We start from the raw sequence: 22,396 nt of genomic DNA, 5'->3' as shown, positions 1-22,396 counted from the left end.
ACGGTACAAAGAAGAATGCATCAAAAACCTGTATGCCCCTCCAGCGAGCACCTTTTTAAAAAATCCCTGAACAAGTCTTATGCTATCGAGTATATCATTAAGGTAGACTAAAGCATTGCAAACACACAAAGAAATTTAACTTAATTTTGTTAAGCTGTAACAGGTCAAGTAAGAAAATAAAACAACAGTACAAAAAAGAATGCATCAAAAACGTGTATGCCTCTCCAGCGAGCACCTATATAAAAAAATCCCTGAATATGTCTTATGCTATTGAGTATATCATTTAACAAGGTAGGCTCAAGCATTGCAAACACACAAAGAAAAATAATATTTTATGAGCTGAACTTATTTTTGTTACAGGACAAGTTATGTACTTGATAAGTAACTACATTATGATCTTTTGATTATCTATAGTAAAATGGGTAGTAAAATAAGAAGTGTGCTCTCACAATATACCTACATATTTTATTTCTACTTCAAATGTTGAACAATTTAACATCTTAGAAAAACTAGAGCTATCACTGAAAGTGATTAATACCCCCACCAGGTACTGGATACAGGAAGGCAAAGTCCATATGGATCTGCCAATACGAAATTCTAGAACTTTTCAAGGCTATTTCCAGGATTTATGAGATTCATAAGATTTATAAACATGTTCATCATGATATACTTAACTCTACACACCTTACAATGAAGTGGAATAGCTTTTTGAAGTCAATGTTCTATTTCTATAGGAGTGCCACCACTCCTGATACTTTTAGTATAGTGAAACCTAATGCTGACTTAAAGGTTGAATTGTACTAAATAGGTAAACAAAACAGCACTTCCGGATTAGTTAGTTAATTGCGGGAAGAAGAAAGCTTATTTCCTGCCCAGTTTAAGTGGCTTTTCATGTTTTATGTAAGTCAATTTCTGTTTTTTATGTCATTGTGTACCTTATTTTGACATTTTGGTAGCATTTCCAGGAGATGTTTTTTGCATATATACAAATGTAAACAAACCTCATTACTCATGTGGTCATACTCACATTTGAGCTACCAGTTCAGAACATATTCCATAGTGTTGACCTGTCAAACAAAAATCTCTCTTTGAAGATACAAGAACCCTACTTTTCTAGGTGTTCTGGTGGTTTGAAGGCCATTCAAGAACACAATGCTTGTAATTCTGTTTTAAAATGGGTCTGGCTATGTGCTACAGCTCTCAGAAGTTTGTTTATGTAATATAGAACATATAGATTTTTTTACTACCGTACACCCATAATTAGGCTATTGAAGTAATTTAATGATGCATTTTTTTTTTGAACACAGGACAGAAGTGGCGCGTGTAAAATGGAGGTGTTGAACAACCTGATTTGTTTCATTTTCATAACCTATTTCCTAAGGTACGTTCAGAGTCATTGAACTGATTACATGCATGCACATATCTCAACGGAGATAAATTGTACTTATGAAAAACCAGGATTTTACAGTGTAAATTATTCAAATTATAGAAATGTGAAAAAGATTGTCTTTGACAGACTGACGAATAACGCCATCTATTGCACACATTTACCAAATCTTGAACATTTATTAATTTTACAAAGGGACATATATGATGGTTACAAGCCATACCAACATCTAGTAAATGCAAATAAAGGAAGCTGTAAATGTGACTTTTGCTGCGTAGTGGGTTAAAAAAAGTTCTGAGCGCAATAATTTAATATATTCATTAAAGCAAATACACTTTTTATCTTTACGTTGCCATTTGCCAATTGTATGCAGATATCAGTCAATGGTATCGATCTGGTACCCTCAGCCCTTAGAATTTCGTGTTTCAACTGAAAGAAAAAGTTGTAACGCCATTTGTTAGTTAAAAATGTTGAGATACGGTTTCAGCCCAAAAATAGCTAGCAGAAATTTGTTAAAATTAACTAAAGATACGTACAATGATATGACAAAGGATTTTAGATTTCTGTTAGCTCCCTGTTGGTCGGGGAGGCTTTCTTGAGAAATTAAGTATTGTCTTATCAAATGGTTACTATTAATATATTTATGGTACATTTATTCATGGTTCATTTCTTTTGACTTTTTATTCTTTTAAAACTGTATAAAGATTTGGAAAGACAAGTTGGAGGTATATATAAAGGGCACTTGGATAGTTGGCAAAACATGGAAGGGAAAAGTGTACAAAATATTGTCTTTCAATGTACCAAATGTGGTTACATTTATTTGTATTGGAGGAATCTTTTACACCACTTGAGAGTGTGGCATACGAATGCGTATTATTCAAATGAATATGTTTGCTGTTTGGAAACGTTCACGAACCGGACATTATTTTTAAATCATTTGAAATTTACTCTAGCAACAAAACTGTGAGGACGTTTTTGTTTACACACGATAAACGATAAAAGTGACTACAAAAAGATACCTTACTTCAGTGTTTATTGGAATAGCAGTAAGTTAAGATCATTGTGTCTTTGGAAAAAATGAAGCTTTTAGAAAAACCGAAAAATGGAGTGAGGAGGAAGATTAAAACAAAGGTACCACGATCAAGTAAAAAGACACCTCATTCAGAAATGTCTATACGAATGGTCGTGACGGCGGAACAAGCTACAGCTATCGCTAAGAGTATTCTAGAACGACAAGCGAAACCTACAGTGTCTCTCATCGAACTTGAATTGCAACGAATGAAAGAAGCCAGTAAAACTCGAAAACGCAAAATTTCCAGAGCAGATTCGAAAGAGAGTGGAAACAAGAACAAGAGACGAAAACCAGAGGCGTCATCAACAGAGAAAAAACGAAAACGGCTACAAAACATCTAAAAAGAAAAACTTTTGGTGAGGTTTTATAGCGACATTTTCCTCGACTCCTCCTCATTACCTGCCGAGAAGTTGACCGTGATGTGTGAGTGTGACATTTGTTTTAAAGGATTTGGAAGACGGGATAATATGCTGCGACATAAAAGATCTGTGCATTCAGACATAGACACGGAAGAGGACACAATGTCAGACATTTCTGATCAAGACGACAGTTTGGGTTCTAATGATGACGCTGAATTTTCTGAAACTGACGAATCAAATCACGACTCCACGGATGATTTGAATATGGATCCGTGGCAAGACATTGTAGAAGAAGCATTTTTGAAGTGCCAGTCGCAATATGATACCAATGTGCATGAGCTTTTGGAAGACAATTCTAAGGGCATGTTTTGTTTACCTATTTAGTACAATTCAACCTTTAAGTCAGCATTAGGTTTCACTATACTAAAAGTATCAGGAGTGGTGGCACTCCTATAGAAATAGAACATTGACTTCAAAAAGCTATTCCACTTCATTGTAAGGTGTGTAGAGTTGATGATGAACATGTTTATAAATCTTATAAAGATATGAATCTCATAAATTCTGGAAAAGGGCTTGAAAAGTTCTAGAATTTCGTATTGGCAGATCCATATGGACTTTGCCTTCCTGTATCCAGTACCTGGTGGGGGTATTAATCACTTTCAGTGATAGCTCTAGTTTTTCTAAGATGTTAAATTGTTCAACATTTGAAGTAGAAATAAAATATGTAGGTATATTGTGAGAGCACACTTCTTATTTTACTGCCCATTTTACTATAGATAATCAAAAGATCATAATGTAGTTACTTATCAAGTACATAGCTTGTCCTGTAACAAAAATAAGTTCAGCTCATAAAATATTATTTTTCTTTGTGTGTTTGCAATGCTTTAGCCTACCTTAATGATATACTCAATAGCATAAGACATATTCAGGGAATATTTTTATATAGGTGCTCGCTGGAGGGGCATACACGTTTTTGATGCATTCTTTTTTGTACTGTTGTTTTATTTTCTTACTTGACCTGTTACAGCTAAACAAAATTAAGTTAAATTTCTTTGTGTGTTTGCAATGCTTTAGTCTACCTTAATGATATACTCGATAGCATAAGACTTGTTCAGGGATTTTTTAAAAAGGTGCTCGCTGGAGGGGCATACAGGTTTTTGATGCATTCTTCTTTGTACCGTTGTTTTATTTTCTTAAGTGGTTTGTGTTAATAAATGCCTATAAAATGTTTTCTGCTTTGTTTCACTTTATTTTTTTTTAGCTCAGCTCGACTATTTGAAGAATAAATAGAGCTATTCTACTCTTCTTAATTCTTCCTCTTAAGATCCTTCCATTATGACAGATTAAAATGATATAATGAGGTTTCACAACTGTTTAATTTATATAATTTATAACACTTAAATCTTGAAAATAAAAACAAACAAGCAAAAATACCATTCCGAGTGCAATGAGCTATGTAACATTATAAAGCCATTATTTTAACATTACGCTCCGGGGGGCTCTAATTTAAACAAAAAAGTCAGTCATGGTATGCTTCACGTGTCTATCTACTTTAAAGCACCAGTGCACTTTACGATATGGACTGTTTTACCTCCCAATGTACTTTACGACTTGGACTGTTTTACCTCATTTGAGGTAATTCCGATCTCTGGTTACTTCACTACTTATAATAGTTAGACAATCAACATTTATTGTTCCTTATAAATGACATACAGTGTGGTCTTCATTGTGGTCATGAATCCTTAACCTTTAGCCTGCTAGTATGTGCATGCTATAAAGTTTGCTGGCCTGAGGTACAAACAACTATTGACAACAGACATGCATGCTGTGAAGTTTGATGGTGTAAGTGTTCTAAAACTGTATGTTCTAAACCTTTTTTAGTCTCTGTAACCTACTGAACCAAAAAGACAATAGTGGTCATTTTTTACCTTTGACAATACAGCTCTGAAATTTGGTTCCTGTAGACCAAAGTATTCTCAAGGACTCTTATGACCTTCACATTTGACCTACAGTGGCAATCGATCATCCTGCGACTTGTTTGTTTTACGTTTAGCACTATTTTTTTTTCAACAGTATTTCAGTTATGTAATGGCAGGCAGTTAACCTCACCAGTGCTCCTGGATTCTGTAATAGTACAAACCTGTTCTTCACAAGTAACTATCAACTTCAGCACATGAATCAGAGGTGGAGGATGAATAATTTAAGATACAATGTCTTTTATCATTTTGACAAAAAGGAGTTGTATAACTTGCCATGTGAAGTCAACTTATGATGCCGAAAACTTTTGTGAAGTTTAAAAGCAATTGGCTCACTAGTTTTTGAGAAACCACTGACGTGCCAAACTTGTTTAGTAAATAATGATCTTGTGATTCATAAAAAACACAATTATTGAATAACATTTAAAGTCTGTAACTGATCAAGTAGTATTGTTAACAAGAGAGTCATGAATGCCAAAGATCTTCCACCTGAGTTTCAAAGATCTTGCTTGAACAAATTTGGTAAAGGGTCGAGCTTGGAAAACATCTTTTTTGAAATTAAGCCAGCATTTTCCGACAAGAAGAGTTTTTAAAGTTTCAGCTATATGCAAATAGTCAGGGCTTGAGCTAGGGAGCGACTTGAGCGAAATAGTCGCTTTGTAGCTCCCCACTTCGCTCTAATCTAACATCAAAGCGAAATTCAGGTCGCCCGATTTTTTTCTCCACACTCCAGTTATCCGCTATCGGCCTGTTGACACTTGACTGGAATACACGATGGCATAATTTAAGCTCCGCCTACTTCAGATTACGGAGAAGTGCGAAGGTGACACTTGTTTTGTAAACTGACTGTTGATAAACAAAGCAGTAGGGATTTATATTACATAAGCTTACACATTCTTTTTTGACCATTAGAAAGTATCTTACCGTGTTTGGCTCCAGTAATTTCGTTAAATCAACTTAATTTTACTCGTATTTTTCAAAACCCAAACTTTAGAAACACAATAATATCACTGACACTTTCTGTGACTAAAATAACGTAACTGAAATTTACGCAAATTTTTGACACCTGCCATCAGAAACTGGGTTAAACCTGTTTGACAACTGTTTCTTTTAATGTGTGCCGACACCAGCATATCAAAGAGACACCAGCAGATCAAAGATGTGTATTCTGTGTGATGTCATAGCGCTGTCACTGCTATTGACATGTATTTAATTCACATACTTGTTATTTAAAGTGACTGACTTTGAGCTTTGAGTGCATTAGCACTGGGAGCTCGATTTATTTTTTTTTCTGCTGATATGGAATTAACTTTTTTTTTAATTGTATTCATATTTAAAGGGTTTTCTTGGTTTGGACAATCATTGCAAGAGTGACAAGAAATATCTTTAAAAATGATGGTCGGCGAATTGTAATAAGGAAAGAATTTTATGAATTTTTCATCTAACATTCATCTTTCATCTAACATTTTGCAAAACAAAACACCGCACTTTAACAATTTAAATGGTTCTCTTTTAATTTTTCGCAAAGGTTTCGTAGGGTTGCAATTTTGTTTCATTTATCCTTAGACGAATAATTACAGCAGTAGTTTGATGAAGATTCATGAAGCGGTTTATGAGAAGAGGTCATTAAACGTGTTTATATTTTTAGCTAAATTGGTCCCTATCCCCATTTGTAACAAAATAGCAAGAGACCTTACGATATTGTTACACATCGAGTTTGATAAAAATCCATTACATATTAGTGGTTAATGCGAAGAAAGGCATATCTACTTTTAACTATAGTGGTCCAAAATAGGGCCCAAGTTCCTATATAAATAAATTTGGAAGAGGACCTTATAATGATGCTCCAGACCAAGTATGACAAAGATCCACCAAGCTGTTCATGAGACGCTGTATAAAGGCATTTCTAGTTTTAGGTCTAGCAGCCCCTACAAGGGGTTAAATGTCCCAGCTGAACAAAGTTGGCTGCGGGCCTAATAAAGATGCTACAAATCAAGTTTGATTAGAATACATGAAAAAAAATCAATTAAAGGACTTATTTATTTATTATTTTTATTTATTTCTAAAATAGGCCAACTGATCCCGCTTTAACAAATGCATATTCGCTATTCATGAATCTTTGGACAATGACGTCACACCTATAAAAAAGTGAAGGTCAAGCAAAACATACAATTGTAATTATTTCAATATTTCTGTTTCATAAGCAAATTTTGACCGTAGTCATATCACATAGATAAACTGTATGCAGCGTACCTTCATTTCAGTGTAATGAGATTCAGTCATTATATAGCATATATATAATAAAACAGATTTCAACTGAGTTCAATATTTGCATACTATACTAAAGAAAGATATTCATATATAATAAATCAGTTAAATAATTTATAACAAATATATCAAAGCAAACAAGTACTCATTTTAATATGCAATCTGAATAAGTCACAAAAGCAAGAAACCTTTTCATATACAGACGACAATTGTAACAAGGAAAATCTTTTAAAAAACACTTCTCTACATAAAAGACTCTTATCACACCCTTATTCATGTGATACGCAGACCGTATTCAGCTCTTTCTTTAATTTGATATATGCTGGTATTTGAACAGGTTTTTATCATATTTATTAAACTTACTTATCATTTTGAGATCTATCAATATTTTGCTAAATATACTGAGCCAAAGTTAGCTTTAAAACTGTGAACAGCGTCGTTTAGGATAAACGCTTTGTCTACATTTCACTCAGCGTAGCACAATCAACAGAGTGAAAGAAATTGACACTCTCGTCCAATCAGACAGAGTGTTGCATAAATCTTCCATTTTGATAAATTATCTATAATGCGTTATCAAGTAGTTTGATTTGCTAACTGAAGTCACGTGGCATAGGTAACGAAAACGAATTTAGACGGCGTCGCCGAAAAAAAAACTTGAATTTGCAGTTTAATCACATTAGATTCACAAGGTTAAAAATGATAAGAAAACAGAATCACTGACATTTTCAGTGAATTTGTTATTCACTTTAAATTAAAAGACTTTGTAAACAAAGACTCTTACCTGAGGGAGAAGTGACTTCTCCCTTAAATCTTAGCCTAGCTTAAGCCCTGAATAGGAAATATTATAAAACAATTAAAAACTAGATCTACCCCTCTCAGGTTACCAGTTTATCAACAAACTAGAATAATTTGAATATTCCTGGTATAGGGTCAAGAAAAGGAACATTTCTGTCAGGTTATTTCAACGAGATTTCACAGAGACAAGTACCGGTACTGGTATTCTGATTACCGTATGTTTTAGGTAAATCTGATCAAAGTAGGGCTGGGACGATTTAAAAAAATTTGAAACCAGTTAATCATTTGTACGAAATCAAATCGAACCAGTTAATCGGCTGCCACTTTGAAAATGCTGTTTTCATTGCTGACTACCGTATCAAAGTACTTCCAGCAGCTGACTTCATTAGGAACTTACTGGCTTTATCCTTCGCAAGCAGTGATTAATAAGTCATAATTTTGGTGTCTTTTATTTTAAATATATCACGACAGGCAAATTCGAGACTATTGATTATGTTGTGTTTTAGCAGAAATATATTGCAGGTCTATGTCAAGGTCAAAGAAATGTATAAAGATAAAGTACAATTCGTGATGTTTATAGTTTGAGAGCGATTAGCGGTTTTGCAAAATTGAAACTGGTTTCACCCAGTAATCGAATTGGATCTGATTAACCAAGTAAGCGTCCCACTCCTAGATCAAAATATTTCTAGGACTTAAATTAGTGACCTAGTGTTTTACCTAAAATAACCCAGTTTTAAATTTGACCTACATTTTATTGACAAAGTTTTATGAGGACTGTGAACAAGGTTTTCCTATAAATTGACCTAGTGACCTAGGTTTTGACCCCAGATGACCCAGTACTAGATTTATCCCAGATTTTATTGGGAGTAACAACCTGACAAAATTTCATTTCATCAAATTTGGACCAAAATTGTGACCTACAAATTCTTAACAAATCTGGACCCCACATGACCCAGTTTCAAACTTGATCTAGAGATCATTAAGACAAGTATTCTGACCAAGTTTCATAATGATTCGGTCATAACTGTGGCCTCTAGAGTGTTAGCAAGGCAAATGTTGATGCACAACGGATGCAAGACAATGACAGGTCACAATAGCTCACCTTGAGCACTTCATGCTCTGGTGAGCTAAAATCTTAATCAAATCTGGAGACACTGACGCGTACGCCGATGCATGGCCGAGTCCAATAGCTCTACATATTCTTTGAATAGTCGAGGTAAAATCTCAGGTGCACAAATTCACATGGTGGATAATATTTCTACAAGGTTTCATGACTCTAGGTGAAATATTTTTAAGGTAAATGCAACACAAAACTTTTAATCACTTTCTGTGTATATTTCACTAAGTTAAGGACCATAACTCTTGTCTAGTTGAGTGAAATCCTAAAAGAACACCAGGTTTTTTTACAGTTGCAAAACTGTACATGCTATTGAACAATCCCCTAAAGTTTTTTTAATTCTATGTCAAATACTTTTTTGCTATACATGCTACACAAACTTGTATCCCCTTTTTTGAAAGTTTTTGACAATCAAGGGTCATAACTCTGGTTTGACTGACAGAAATCTGAAGCAAGATCTCAGGCGAACAACTTCAAATGCTGAATTATATTCCTGAGATGTTTCATAACCCTATGTAAAATACTTTGTGAGATATGTGTAACACAAACTTTAATGCCTTTTCATGCATATTTTTGACTAAGTCAAGGGCCATAACTCTGGTCTGGCTGAGTGATATATGTATCTCTGACAAAACCCCAGGTGCACAACTTCACATGCTGAATAAAATTCCTGTAATGTTTCATAATACTGTGTCAAATACTTTTTAAGATACATGCAACATAAACTTAGACCCTTTTTCTATGTCAAGCCTTCAAGGGCCATATCTCTGGTCTGGCTGTGTGAGATCCAGATTAAACAAGAGCTCCTAGAACACAAAATGCCCCCCTTGATGCATTCAGTACAAGGAACAGAAATTATTTGGTCACTGTACACTGGACATTTGACGTACTGACCTCAAATAAATAATTATGGATCATTTACCAGTCATGAGTGACCTCCATATCAAATGTGATCTTAGACTAAAGCATTCTTTAGTCATTTGGCCAAAAAAGTTCTACTGTTCTAGGGTCAGTGTGACCCTGACCTTTGACCTACTGGCCTCAAAATCAATAGGGATCATCTGCTGGTCATGATCAACCTCCCTATTACGTTTCTTGATACTAGGCCCAAGGGTTCTCAAGTTATCGTCCGGAAATGGTTTAACTGTTCCGGGTCACTGTGACCTTGACCTTTTGACCTGAAAATCAATAGGAGTCATCTATTGGTCATGACCAACCTCCCTTATCAAATTCATGATCATAGGCCCAAGCGGTCTCAATTTATAGTCCGGAAACAATTTAACTGTTCAGGGTCAATGTGTCCTTGACCTTTGACCTACTGACCTCAAAATCAATAGGGGTCATCTGCTGGTCATGACCAACCTCCCTATCAACTTTCATGATCCTAAGCATAAGTGTTCTTGAGTCATCATCTGGAAATCATTTAACTGTTCCGGGTCACTGTGACCATGACCTTTAAACTACTGACCTCAAAATCTATAGGGGTCATCTGCTAGTCATGACCAACCTCCCTATCAACTTTCAGGATCCTAGGCCCAAGCGGTCTCGAGTTATCATCCGGAAACTGTTCAACTGTTCCGGGTCACTGTGACCTTGACTTTTAATCTACTGACCTCAAAATCAATAGGGGTCATCTGCTGCTCATGATCAACCTCCCTATCAACTTTCACGATCCTAGACCAAAGCCTTCTTGAGTTATCATTCAGAAATAGTTTAAATGCTTAGGGTCACTGTGACCTTGATCTTTGACATGCTGACCTCAAAATCAATAGGAGTCATCTGCCGGTCATGACCAACCTCCTTATCAATTTTCATAATCCTAGACCCAAGAGTTCTTGAGTTATCATCCGCAAACTGTTTAACTGTTCCGGGTCACTGTGACCTTGACCTCTGATCTACTGACCTCAAAATCAATAGCAGTCATATGCTGGTCATGAACAACCTTCCTATCAAATGTAATGATCCTAGGCCCAAACGTTCTTGAGTCAACATCCGGAAACTGATTGGTCTGCAGACCAACCGACATACCGACCGACAGACATCTGCAAAACAATATACCCCTCCTTCTTAGAAGGGGGCATAAACATCAGGTGCATCCATACTGAATAACAATCCTGTAATGTTTAATGATGTAACTCATTGCAGACTTGGAGCGGTCTTCTGCGCATGCCCGAAAGTGATTATCAATTGTAGCGCATCGCAAAAATATGCATATTTTTGCATGTCCACATGCATTTAGTTTACAATATGCATAAAATACTGACTAAAGGTTAGGGTTAGTATCACCATGGTTACAAAATATATACATTTAAGATATTTTTGTTTAAATTAGTTAATCCAGTATGTACCGGAATCTGTAATTTATACCGGCGCTCCAAGTCTGCATTGAGTCACAGTCAATGTTTGATGACTCTGGGTCTTATACTTTTTGAGATATGTACCACACAAATGGCAACTCTAAGTGGGAGGCACAAAAATTCACATAAAATATGCATGCATGGTTATTCAACAAACAACTTCGTAAGTTTATACCAATATCAACAGTTTCTCTTTCCTGTCTGACACTGCTGAAGAATCTAGTTGAACAGATTCCATAAGAGATGACAATGCCTCTGTAGAGAGATTTTTTACAGTTGGAAACTTCTTTTTTATCCCAGCTATTGTTAATTTCATCCCTATCCCAGCGCTCTCAGCTGTTGGCTTCTTGTCACCATCTGCCATTCTGTATGGTCCTTTCTTGCTGGCACTACCTAAATTAAAAAAATAAATGTTATGAAAAATAAAAAGCCGCAGGAAAGCTAAAAAAATCCTTAACCAAGGGGAAAATATATTTTTCACTTGAGTTTTACACACAAAAAAACACAAACAAACATAATTCACATTTTATCATATACCAGTAAAATAAATATTCTGCATTTTACACATCAATATCAACTGACTGAAATCAAAATCTGCATTGCACTACATGTACATGTATTTTGCATATATTTGGACTATACAAGAGTTTCAGCAAAGGCTTGGGGTGGGTATTTCCCTCTGCTGAGGTCTGAACACCCTGCTACTTTTCCTGTAGCAAATATAGCTCAAAATGGGAGGACCCCATGACCACACCCCTTCTACTTTGCAACATCCCCCTTCTAATTTATTAATTAACAAAACCCTTCTATATCATGACCCAGTGAATAAATACATCTTTGTTTCAGGGCAGTTTTATAGTTGTTTTAGCTTAAATACACATGAAAAATGAACAGATCTGTATAATAAATAGGTTATGATCATAATAGTTAGATTGACCCGGGATCTACCGAACTCCAATGATTTTACAGTGCCAGATCACATCTCTCTCTCTCTCTCTCTCTCTCTCTCAAAAATTAGTACTGTTATAATAACTCTTATTATTCCTATCTGGATCTGGAAAAAAACTTATCTATGCTATTTGATTTTGATAAGCAAACTGTTTCTTCCCTCAATGAAAACAACATGATTAATTTGTTTTGTTTTTCCACATCAACACAATGTAGATTTTTGAGAAAGGCCTCAGGTGCCCCTCCTGGTATTATTCCACCACAGGAAGGCAAACAGGTACAACCAACACTCAGAATTCTACATCTCACATAGGGGTTTCAAACCCACATCAGTGAAAGGTAAGTGATTCAAAGTTAGCAACCTTAACCACTCGGCTAAAGAGGTCCCTAATAAGAGAATAAAAAAGATTTTTGTTTGTAAATTTATGATTATTAATAATCCAAGTCCTGCTATCGTACATGTAAGAATGATAAGCTCTACGCAGTAGAGTTGGAAACCAAACAAAATTACCATGTTAATTATAAAACCTTACAAAAAATATCTGATCTTTCACTAATCATGATGGAAATCGGATGAATCAATTCTGGCCAAAAAAAAATGAAAAGGGTGGTCTTTTTTTTCAAATTTGCACAATTACATATTTCCAGTAATTTTGGTAATTTTTAATACAGTGCCCAGGAATTATCAATTTTCGATAAAAAGTTTGTTGATGATCAAATAGCTCAATTATCCATTTATTCACGTTAAACGTTTGTTAAAACTGCGATTCTCGGCACATCACAACTACAGCCATCAATAAATAAATCAATCATTCCATTTTTTTTTATACTGAACAAAAGTAGTATCATGATATAGTTTGTACAGAAAATCTCTTCAACTAACATTTTATTCACAACAGTTACCAGACTTATTTTGGACCTTTCTGGTCACTAATAAACATTCTGCATAATTTCCACTGTCCCTAAGGTAGTTCAATTTCAAGGAAAAAAACATATCTGCCAAAATAAGGTAAAAACTTGATGTGTTCATTAGTTTTCATTTACTATACATGTGATGGCTGTTTTGTATCTTAGTGATAATATTCTAAAACACAATCACATCTAATATTTTTTTTAAAAATCTATGAAGAATTGTGGTCACTTGATCATCCACATTGTACCATTGGTATCAGCATTGTTCAACTGATAAAATTTTTGTTTAGGTCCACTTTTTTCACTACAAGTTCTATGTGGAAGGGGATATCCGCTGCTTCACACATTGTATTAGTTTATATTTCAATATGCCAATTCATTTCCCATGTTGGTTTTTATAAGTGCATTATCCCTATTTGTATGTACATTAACATTATATCATTTTAATAATGACACTAGTCAGTGTTTTTAATGAAATATTAAAATGTTTCAGTTATAAATTAATCAATGAACTTCAAATGCAAACATTTTAATTTAAATTGAGTTTATTGTTTTATAATTGCAAAATTCAATTTCATGTTACATTTTTGTTGTTTTCAAAACATTGTTTATATTAAGATACATCAACAGTACTTTAAAAAACAGAGGCATAGACAGGATCTTATCTATGTGTCTGATAAAAACGAACATCATTCGCACAATGAAATATTGATTATCAAACATATAATCGTCCTCATAATAATGACTGCAACAAAATAAGATTATTCTCATAATAATTTTGATGTTATAAAACGAAGCCAAGAACCAGTCCCCATTATTACGACAGAGGTCGCCGTATAATAATTAACTGCTCCCTTTCCGGTGCAACGTCCATTTTCACCTCGTGAAAAACACAGCTAAGAAATGTTCAAGCTTGCGAAATATGACAATTTTGACCATATCTGAAAGGGTTTAGACCAGGCTCAAACCCCTGTGACCATGATATATACAGTTATCATACATGGTCTTGTAGGCATACATCCTAGCTAAAGACTGAGACCCTGTTCAGGTACCTAGGATAGCCCTAGGGGTCACAAGGTAGTGTTCAAACTTAGAAAGTCTGCCTATTTTGACCACGTCGGAAAGAATTTCAATAAAGTTCGACCCTGTATCATTAACACATATACCCTTTTCATACATTGATGTGTAGTTATGGATCCTGGCTATCGATTGACACCATGTTCGAGTACATTGGATAGCCCTAGGGGTCGGGGCGGGTCCTATAAGAACACTATTTGGTCTTCTAACTACGTATTTGACCATGTCTAAAAGGTTATCGACCGGGTTCGAGCCCCTTTGCCAAAGAAATATATATATATTATACATGGCCATATAGGTATGAGTCCTAGCTATCGAGTGAGACCAATTTTGAGAACTGACGTACCCATAAGGGTCAAGGCAGACCATTTAAGGTCACCGGGAAGTGTTCAAATTTAGAAAATATGTCAATTTTGACCATGTCTGAAAGGCTTTAAACTCAGTTCGAACCCGTATGACCATGATATATACATGTATCATACATGGTCGTGTATGTCTGTAGGGGCGAATAAGGACACCGTTTTGTCTTCCAACTTCATATTTTGACCATGTCTAAGAGATTTTCGACCGGATTCGAGCCTTTATGCCAAAGAAATATACATATATCCTACATGGTTGTATAGCTGCAATTCCTGGCTATCGATTGAAACCCAGTTTTAGTACCTAGGATAGCCCTAGAGGTCAGGGCATGTCATATATGGCTACAAGATATGCCCCCGACATAGAAAATACGGCTTTTTACCATGTCTGGAAGGCTTTGGACCCAGTCGAATCCCCTATACCATACATGGATGTTGGTAGATATCTAAGCTTTACATTCAAACTACTTACAAGTCCATTTGATGCCATCAGGGCTCAGGACAGGTCTTAGAATGTGACTAAACTTGTTTTATGCGATAGGATGCTGGCCAAGACTAAGCTGGCCCGAACAGGAGAGCCGTGCGAATTGCTCAAATTGTGTCACTGGACTGCCTTAACTGTTTTGAAAAGTTCATATTTGGCCTGCTTCCTGTACCTCCTGGCTTGCCCTTTGCAACAAAGTATAATTTATTAAAATCGGACATAAGGTTATGAAGATATGACTCTCCGACAAGGTCCATCCCTTTAAGTTTTTATTTGCAGTTATTAACGCAAAATAAATATATTATATAAGCATGTTTTCCTTATTTTACGGCTAATATTTTACAAGCCAAAAATGCCAAAGCTCAGCAAATGTTCCCGACGGCGTGTCCGTCGGGGAAAAATGATTTTCATATTCGTTTAAATGATAGTTCCAACCGTACTTGATAAAAGAAATTTCAGTTTGACATCTTGTTCCCAACGCTTTTTATAATAAAATGAAATTGATGAAATTTTCGAAAAAATGCGACAAAAATTACCGTTACACGGTCCCTATATCAAGTCTACAGATTGTACAGACTGGCAAACTTACCTGAATCTATTTATTTTCATAGAAATAATAGATATAAACCAAACCGTGTTACTTTAGTTGTTGAAAAATATTTTTTGAGATAAATAAGGTATATTAACCGGTTTCTTTCTACGTTTGGACCTGACCCTCAGGCGACCCTTAGGATCGGGTTTGAACCTTGTGCTATACCTATATGAAATAGTTATTGGAAATTATTAGGCTACAGATACACGTAACTTTTATTATGATATCTTTAGTACTTTTGCCGTAATATTTGATCGAAAATGACCATTTAAAAAAATATGATTTCAGGCCCGGGGCCCGAACCCCTCTAGAGACCGGTCTGACCCAACCAGGGGGTTCTGAATATCTTTTATTCTGTAGTTTTTAATAATAGCTAGGCTAAAAATGTCAAACCCTACGAGAAAAATACAAGTTTTGACACTTTAATTTCGATTTCAAAAATTCGATATCAGAAACATATCCGACACCCGGACCATAGGGGTGAGAGGAAAAATGTTCCAATCTGACCGTAATCTTTTGCATATCGACTCCGTAACCCCTGCGAGATTTTGCCTGGGTGTGTCCATCATTTAAAGCCCTTTAGAAAATCCCGACCGGGTTCACTTTCTAAGTCGAAAAAAAACACAAAAAACAACATCAACTTTGACCCGTTTGAGCTTTGACTGTTTCTTTGGTTACTACTATCTACTTTGATACCGAGGTCATCATTTAAATGTTCAGAATTACCTAAGCATTATCTTTGAATGGAACGGTTGCAAGTGGACTTATTTTCTTAGTATGAAATATTTTTTTTTTTTTTTTTGAACCACATTTAAGGCCCGTTTATTCATCACAAAATTTACATTTACATTTCAATATATAACATATACAACATTAAAATATTCACATATTACATATAACATTCAAAGATTTTTCCTACTTTTAACATATATAACTTTCAAAGATTAACATGTACATGTCTTTTTCTAGAAAAACATAGTTCAACCTTACTTTAAAAGGAAAAAGAAACCTCTTTAATAAGTACTATCAGGTTATTGAAACATACAAAAGAAGTACATAAAAAGAAGAAATGATTAAGCTGTATTGATTATTCTGAGTAAATGAAAAACAATTTACTAATCTAATGGCAACAGATTATAATATTAAATGTTGATTAAGTATGTGGACTGACAATGAAAAGCTGTACAACTGCCCAGTTGTCTCTTTCTATTTCTTTTATATTGGTGCTTCTGTATACTTGCCAGGCACAATTCAAATAACCTTTTAAACCATAAAAACTTGGTACAATCTCTTTCCTTTTACAAGCGAAAATATATTTCTTAATTTGTAAGAACAAAACGTAAATTTTTTTAATTCTTTTTTCACAATTTCCTATAATAAAGTCTTCTGCTCTTATCTGAACAGTTATTCCATTATTCAATAAAACATTTTTCACTTCTTGCAATAAATTTTGAATACAAGTACAAGACCAGAACAGATGTATAATTGTTTCTTCCTCTTCTTTACAAAAAGTACAAAGATTATCAGTTACAATATTCATATGATATAATAAAGACTTAGTACCAATAATTCTGTGGAGTATTCGTAATTGTAACCACTGAATGTAAGAATCTCTTGTCATGAGAAATACAGATTTATAGGCATACTTCCATTCAATATTATTAAAACACTGGTTCCATTTAACTTGACTAGTAGGTATATCATTGTTTGCAATCAGTACATTATACACATGCTTTTTTGCCATATTTGAAAATAAAACTTTTGAAACATAACAAGAGACAATAGGTCCATAGCAACTACAATTACCACTTATTCTAATATTACATGTTCTTAAATAGGACTTTATAGTACTTTTTAAACCTTCATAAAATACAAAATTTAACCTTTTACCAATACACTGTTCTAAGTAAGATATATCTACAAATTCACCTGTGTCTGATATTAAATCTTTAACAAATCTAAAACCTCTATCAAACATACTTTTATCAAATACACCTTTGTTACCAATTTTAAAACAGCTGTTATAAAATAATGGCATTGCAAGAAGTTCATCTACAGTTTCAACAGGCATCTTATCCATATAAGAGATAAAACTTCTTAACACATCACACCAGAATTTGTTTCCTAGCCTTTTCATTATATTTTCGCAATACAAATTTCCAAGATTAACAATTATATGTAAGTCAAATATTGATTTTAACAACACATAACACTTTCCAGTTCCATTAAAAGCTTTTCTTATCCATGACATTTTCATACTATGTTCATATTTATAAATATCCACCATTTTTAGCCCTCCTTCTTCATAATTCTTGACAACAACAGAGCACTTTATTTTATATGGGCCATTCCATACAAAGTCATATAACAATTTGTTTAAATTATCCATAAATATTTTAGGTGGTGTTGGCAAAATTATAAACAAATTTGTAAAGAGAGGAACTAACAATGATTTTACAACAGTAATTTTTCCAATAGGAGTAAGTAATCTTCTGTTCCAGTAGGATATCATCCTTTTAACATTTTCTAACTTATCATTAAAATTAAGCATTATCATATTATCAAGATCTACATCAAAAATAATACCAAGTACTTTAAACCTTGTAGTACCCCAAGATAGTTTGTACTTTGTCTTTATAGATCGGGTACTGTATTTCATTGCACCTATCCAAATAACATTAGTCTTCTCAAAATTAACTTTTAGACCAGAATAAATTGAAAATTCATGTAGCATATCTAGGGTAGCACGTAAAGACTCTTCCGTGCCATCCAACAAGAGTGAAGTATCATCAGCAAATTGAGATATTTTATACTCAACTTCATCAATAGTTATACCTTTTATTTTCTCAAAAGCCCTTTAGAAAATCCCGACCGGGTTCACTTTCTAAGTCGAAAAAAAACACAAAAAACAACATCAACTTTGACCCGTTTGAGCTTTGACTGTTTCTTTGGTTACTACTATCTACTTTGATACCGAGGTCATCATTTAAATGTTCAGAATTACCTAAGCATTATCTTTGAATGGAACGGTTGCAAGTGGACTTATTTTCTTAGTATGAAATATTATCGACACCGGTCCGGGGAGCATTTATTATTTTTTTTACTGTTTTACCAGTTATTCCCCTTTACTTAAAAGGGCCCATTTTAGCGCAAAGAAACGAATTTTGCTTCACAACATACAATTGAAATGACTCAAATGTAATTCATATGACCAAATCAAAATAAAATTGACAAGGCAGTCTGAAAGACAGCTAAATCCCCCGCCACTGCTATGGATAGTGAAACGGTAAAACCTTTGATTTTAGCTGTGACCTTGACCTTGAACTGACATGGCTGACTCATGAATTCTGCACAACGTCTTGATGAGGTGATCATTTGACCAAAGTTTCATGAAAATCCTTCAAGGGGTTTAGGAGATACAGAGCTGAAACCTTTGACCTTCAGTTGTGACCTTGACCTTGAGTTGACATGGCTGACTCATGAGTTCTTGATGAGGTGATCATTTGACCCAAGTTTGATGAAAATCCTTCAAGGGGTTAAGGAGATACAGAGTGGACACGAAATGGAAGGCTCAAACCTTCGACCCTTAGTTGTGACCGTGACCTTGAGCTGGCATGGTTGACTCATAATTTCTGCACATCGTTCTGATGAGGTAATCATTTGACCCAAGTTTTATAAAATTCCTTCAAGGGGTTTAGGAGATATAGAGCGGACACGAAATGGAAGGCTCAAACCTTTGACCTTCAGTTGTGACCTTGACCTTGAGCAGACATGGCTGACTCATAAGTTCTGCACATCGCCTTGATGAGGTGATCATTTGACCCAAATTTGATGAAAATCCTTCAAGGGGTTTAGGAGATATAGAGCGGGCACAAAATGGAAGGTTCAAACCTTTGACCCTAAGTTGTGACCTTGACCTTGAGCCGGCATGACTGACTCATGGTTCTGCACATCGTCTTGAGGAGGTGATCACTTGACCCAAGTTTTATAAAATTCCTTCAAGGGGTTTAAGAGATATAGAGCGGACACAAAATTGAAGGCTCAAACCTTTGATCTTGCTTTGTGACCTTGACCTTGAGCTGGCATGGCTGACTCATGGGTTCTGCACATCGTCTTGATGAGGTGATCATTTGACCCAAGTTTTATAAAATTCCTTCAAGGGGTTTAGGAGATATAGAGCGGACAGAAAATGGCAGGCTCAAACCTATGACCTTGAGTTGTGACCTTGACCTTGAACCGACAAGGCTGACTCATGGGTTCTGCACATCGTCTTGATGAGGTGATCATTTGACCCAAGTTTCATGAAAATCCTTCAAGGGGTTTAGGAGATATGGACCGGACAAGATTTTGTTACGGACGGAAGGATGGAAAGACGGACGGAAGGACGGACATACGGACGGAAGGACAGACGGACGCAGACCATTCCTATAATCCCTCCGCCACGGCGGGGGATTAAAAACAGGAATAAGAAGTTTATCAATGCCATTTCAAGCATACTTAAAATGACAAAGTTAGCAAAATAACTTCTTAATAATAATTAAAATAATTGCATATTAAGTACTTTAAATTAATTTTGACTCAACGGTTTTCATACTGATGGCATAGTAAGCAAATTGAATACTTAATTTTTATTAAAATATTTGCATATGAATTCTTATGACTGAATTATAAGAATCATTTTAATTTTCATGGATTTCAACATTAAAAGTAGTGTTATAATCAAAATATCACACTTTACATATAAATAGGGATAATGCACTTCTAAACAGAAACATGGGAAATGAATTGGCATATTGAAATATCAACAACTACATTTGCATATGTGTGAAGTGGCGGATATCCCCTTCCATAGTTCTATAGCTTTGAAACTTTGCACACTTATTTATCATCATAAGATGTCAGTAAGCAGGTCAAGAACCAGAACTCTCACATGCATTTTGTCAGAATTATGGACAGTTTTACTTAGAAAATTGGTACTTCTTGGTTATTTCAAGAAAAAAAAATTGTTTAGGTAGTTTGATTTTTCTTCAATACTACAGCTTTGAAACTTTGCATGTTTTTGTCATGAAAATACATTGATTTTTTTCCTTATATAAAAGGTACCAAATATCGGACCCGTTCACAATTACAAACAGTCTTTCACAATTTATAAATTGGGTCCACTGGACCCATTCACAATTCGTGTGAAAAAAACGTCTAAAAATAGTAGAAAAACATAAAAAAGCATTGAAAAACTTTAAAGAAGTTTGTTATCAACTTTTGCGAGGAAAAGCGTCTGATTGATAAAAATCTGTTATGGCTGTCACCCTATATTATCGACCCTTGAATGTTAATTCATAGTGCATTTAGGTATGAATCATTTAAATGGTTTTGTTCCACAGTTGTTTCGTATACACCCATTGAATAAAAAAAATTCACAACTAGCAGTAAGAGGGAAAAATTCACAATTTTGAGAAAAATGACACTAATTTTCACATTTTTTTCTGGACCCATTCACAATTTTTTTTTAAAAAATCACTAAATATAGGTGATTTAGATGACCAAGAACCATAACTCTTTTCTTGCATATTGCCTCATGTCAGGTGCCTACAGACAAGTGATGCACCCACAGGTGGTGCTTTTGTATGAAATAGAGGTTGCAAAGTGAAATCTAGTATTTTAACATGTGAATGAAGTACTGCTCAGTAATACAGAGTCCCCTTATTAAAGCTGACTTAACTATCTCAACTTTCTCTTAAAGCAATTGTCACATATTATTACAGCACCAGGATTAAAATATAAAATATTTATTTAATTTACGATTTAAAATTTGTACATTGGGCACATTAGTATCAGAATATTTATCTGACTATATCAGTCTATGATATCCGCTAGATTCCTTTTGCAATAAAGACAATTTAAAAAATTTGACTGGGAAAACCTGTAAGGGGACATTACTCTTGGAAGTGTAATGTTTTCTGATATAGCCGAAAATTTGATTTACCTTGATTTACCTAGCTTGATGTTCAGATTGCCGTCTTTGAGATGAAACTCATACAGGCCCAATTTTAATCTGGTTTTCGCAGTAGAAAGTTATTTTACATATACGCACACAATAAGGATGGTGAACACTGAATACTTTGAAGTCAACTGAAGGGTGAACTTATTATCTTTATCTTTCCATTCAGTGTTATGTGCACTCTTGAAGGCATTTACATGCTCTGTGCTGTTACTGTTTGTCGAGACATATTGTTTCAGTGATTGATGATCTCTGTTTGAGAACCTATGTAGACTCACTAGACTGTTAATACACAAGTTTTTGATAACTTGTAACAGTGTCCTCTTGTAGACGTAGATGTTAAAAACCTACTAATGTTTACTGAAATTTCGATCTACTTGAAAAATCACTTTTCAGATTAATAGGGCAATACGGTAATGTCTGTTATAATATAAATGTAATAAATGTAATAGGAAGTGTCTAGCTGTCCGGTAACCGGACGCCTAGCCTGCAGGCTAGCAAATCCTCAGGGGATTTTCTAGCCGTCCGGTAATTTATTTCTTACTGAATAAGTAATGATTTTATATTGTTTTAACTGTTATTTACTTAAGATATCAATACTTACCTGTAAATAAAATATTGTGTGAATACATACCAAAGTATATTTTTCAAATATAATGATAAAACACTGATCGCCGAGCGTCCATGTTATTTTG

The 22,396-nt window shown here is 34.7% G+C and overlaps 1 protein-coding gene across 3 annotated transcripts in view; it reads right to left on the bottom strand.

Moving 5' to 3' along the window:
• The window catches only part of LOC123534162 (uncharacterized), a 39,841-nt gene that overhangs the window by 11,513 nt on the left and 5,932 nt on the right, over positions 1-22,396 (bottom strand). For all 3 annotated transcript variants that reach the window (XM_045316262.2, XM_045316261.2, XM_045316263.2), the window contains exon 2: positions 11,507-11,724. In XM_045316262.2, the coding sequence (XP_045172197.2) occupies positions 11,507-11,695 (189 nt within the window). In that variant the 5' untranslated portion in view covers positions 11,696-11,724. The remainder of the gene's footprint in view (positions 1-11,506; positions 11,725-22,396) is intronic.

The sequence above is a fragment of the Mercenaria mercenaria genome, chromosome 12 (assembly GCF_021730395.1).
Source record: "Mercenaria mercenaria strain notata chromosome 12, MADL_Memer_1, whole genome shotgun sequence".
NCBI classification, from domain to species: Eukaryota; Metazoa; Mollusca; class Bivalvia; order Venerida; family Veneridae; genus Mercenaria; species Mercenaria mercenaria.
Note: the sequence above shows the minus strand (reverse complement) of the source record. Positions and strands in the feature narration are given on the sequence as shown.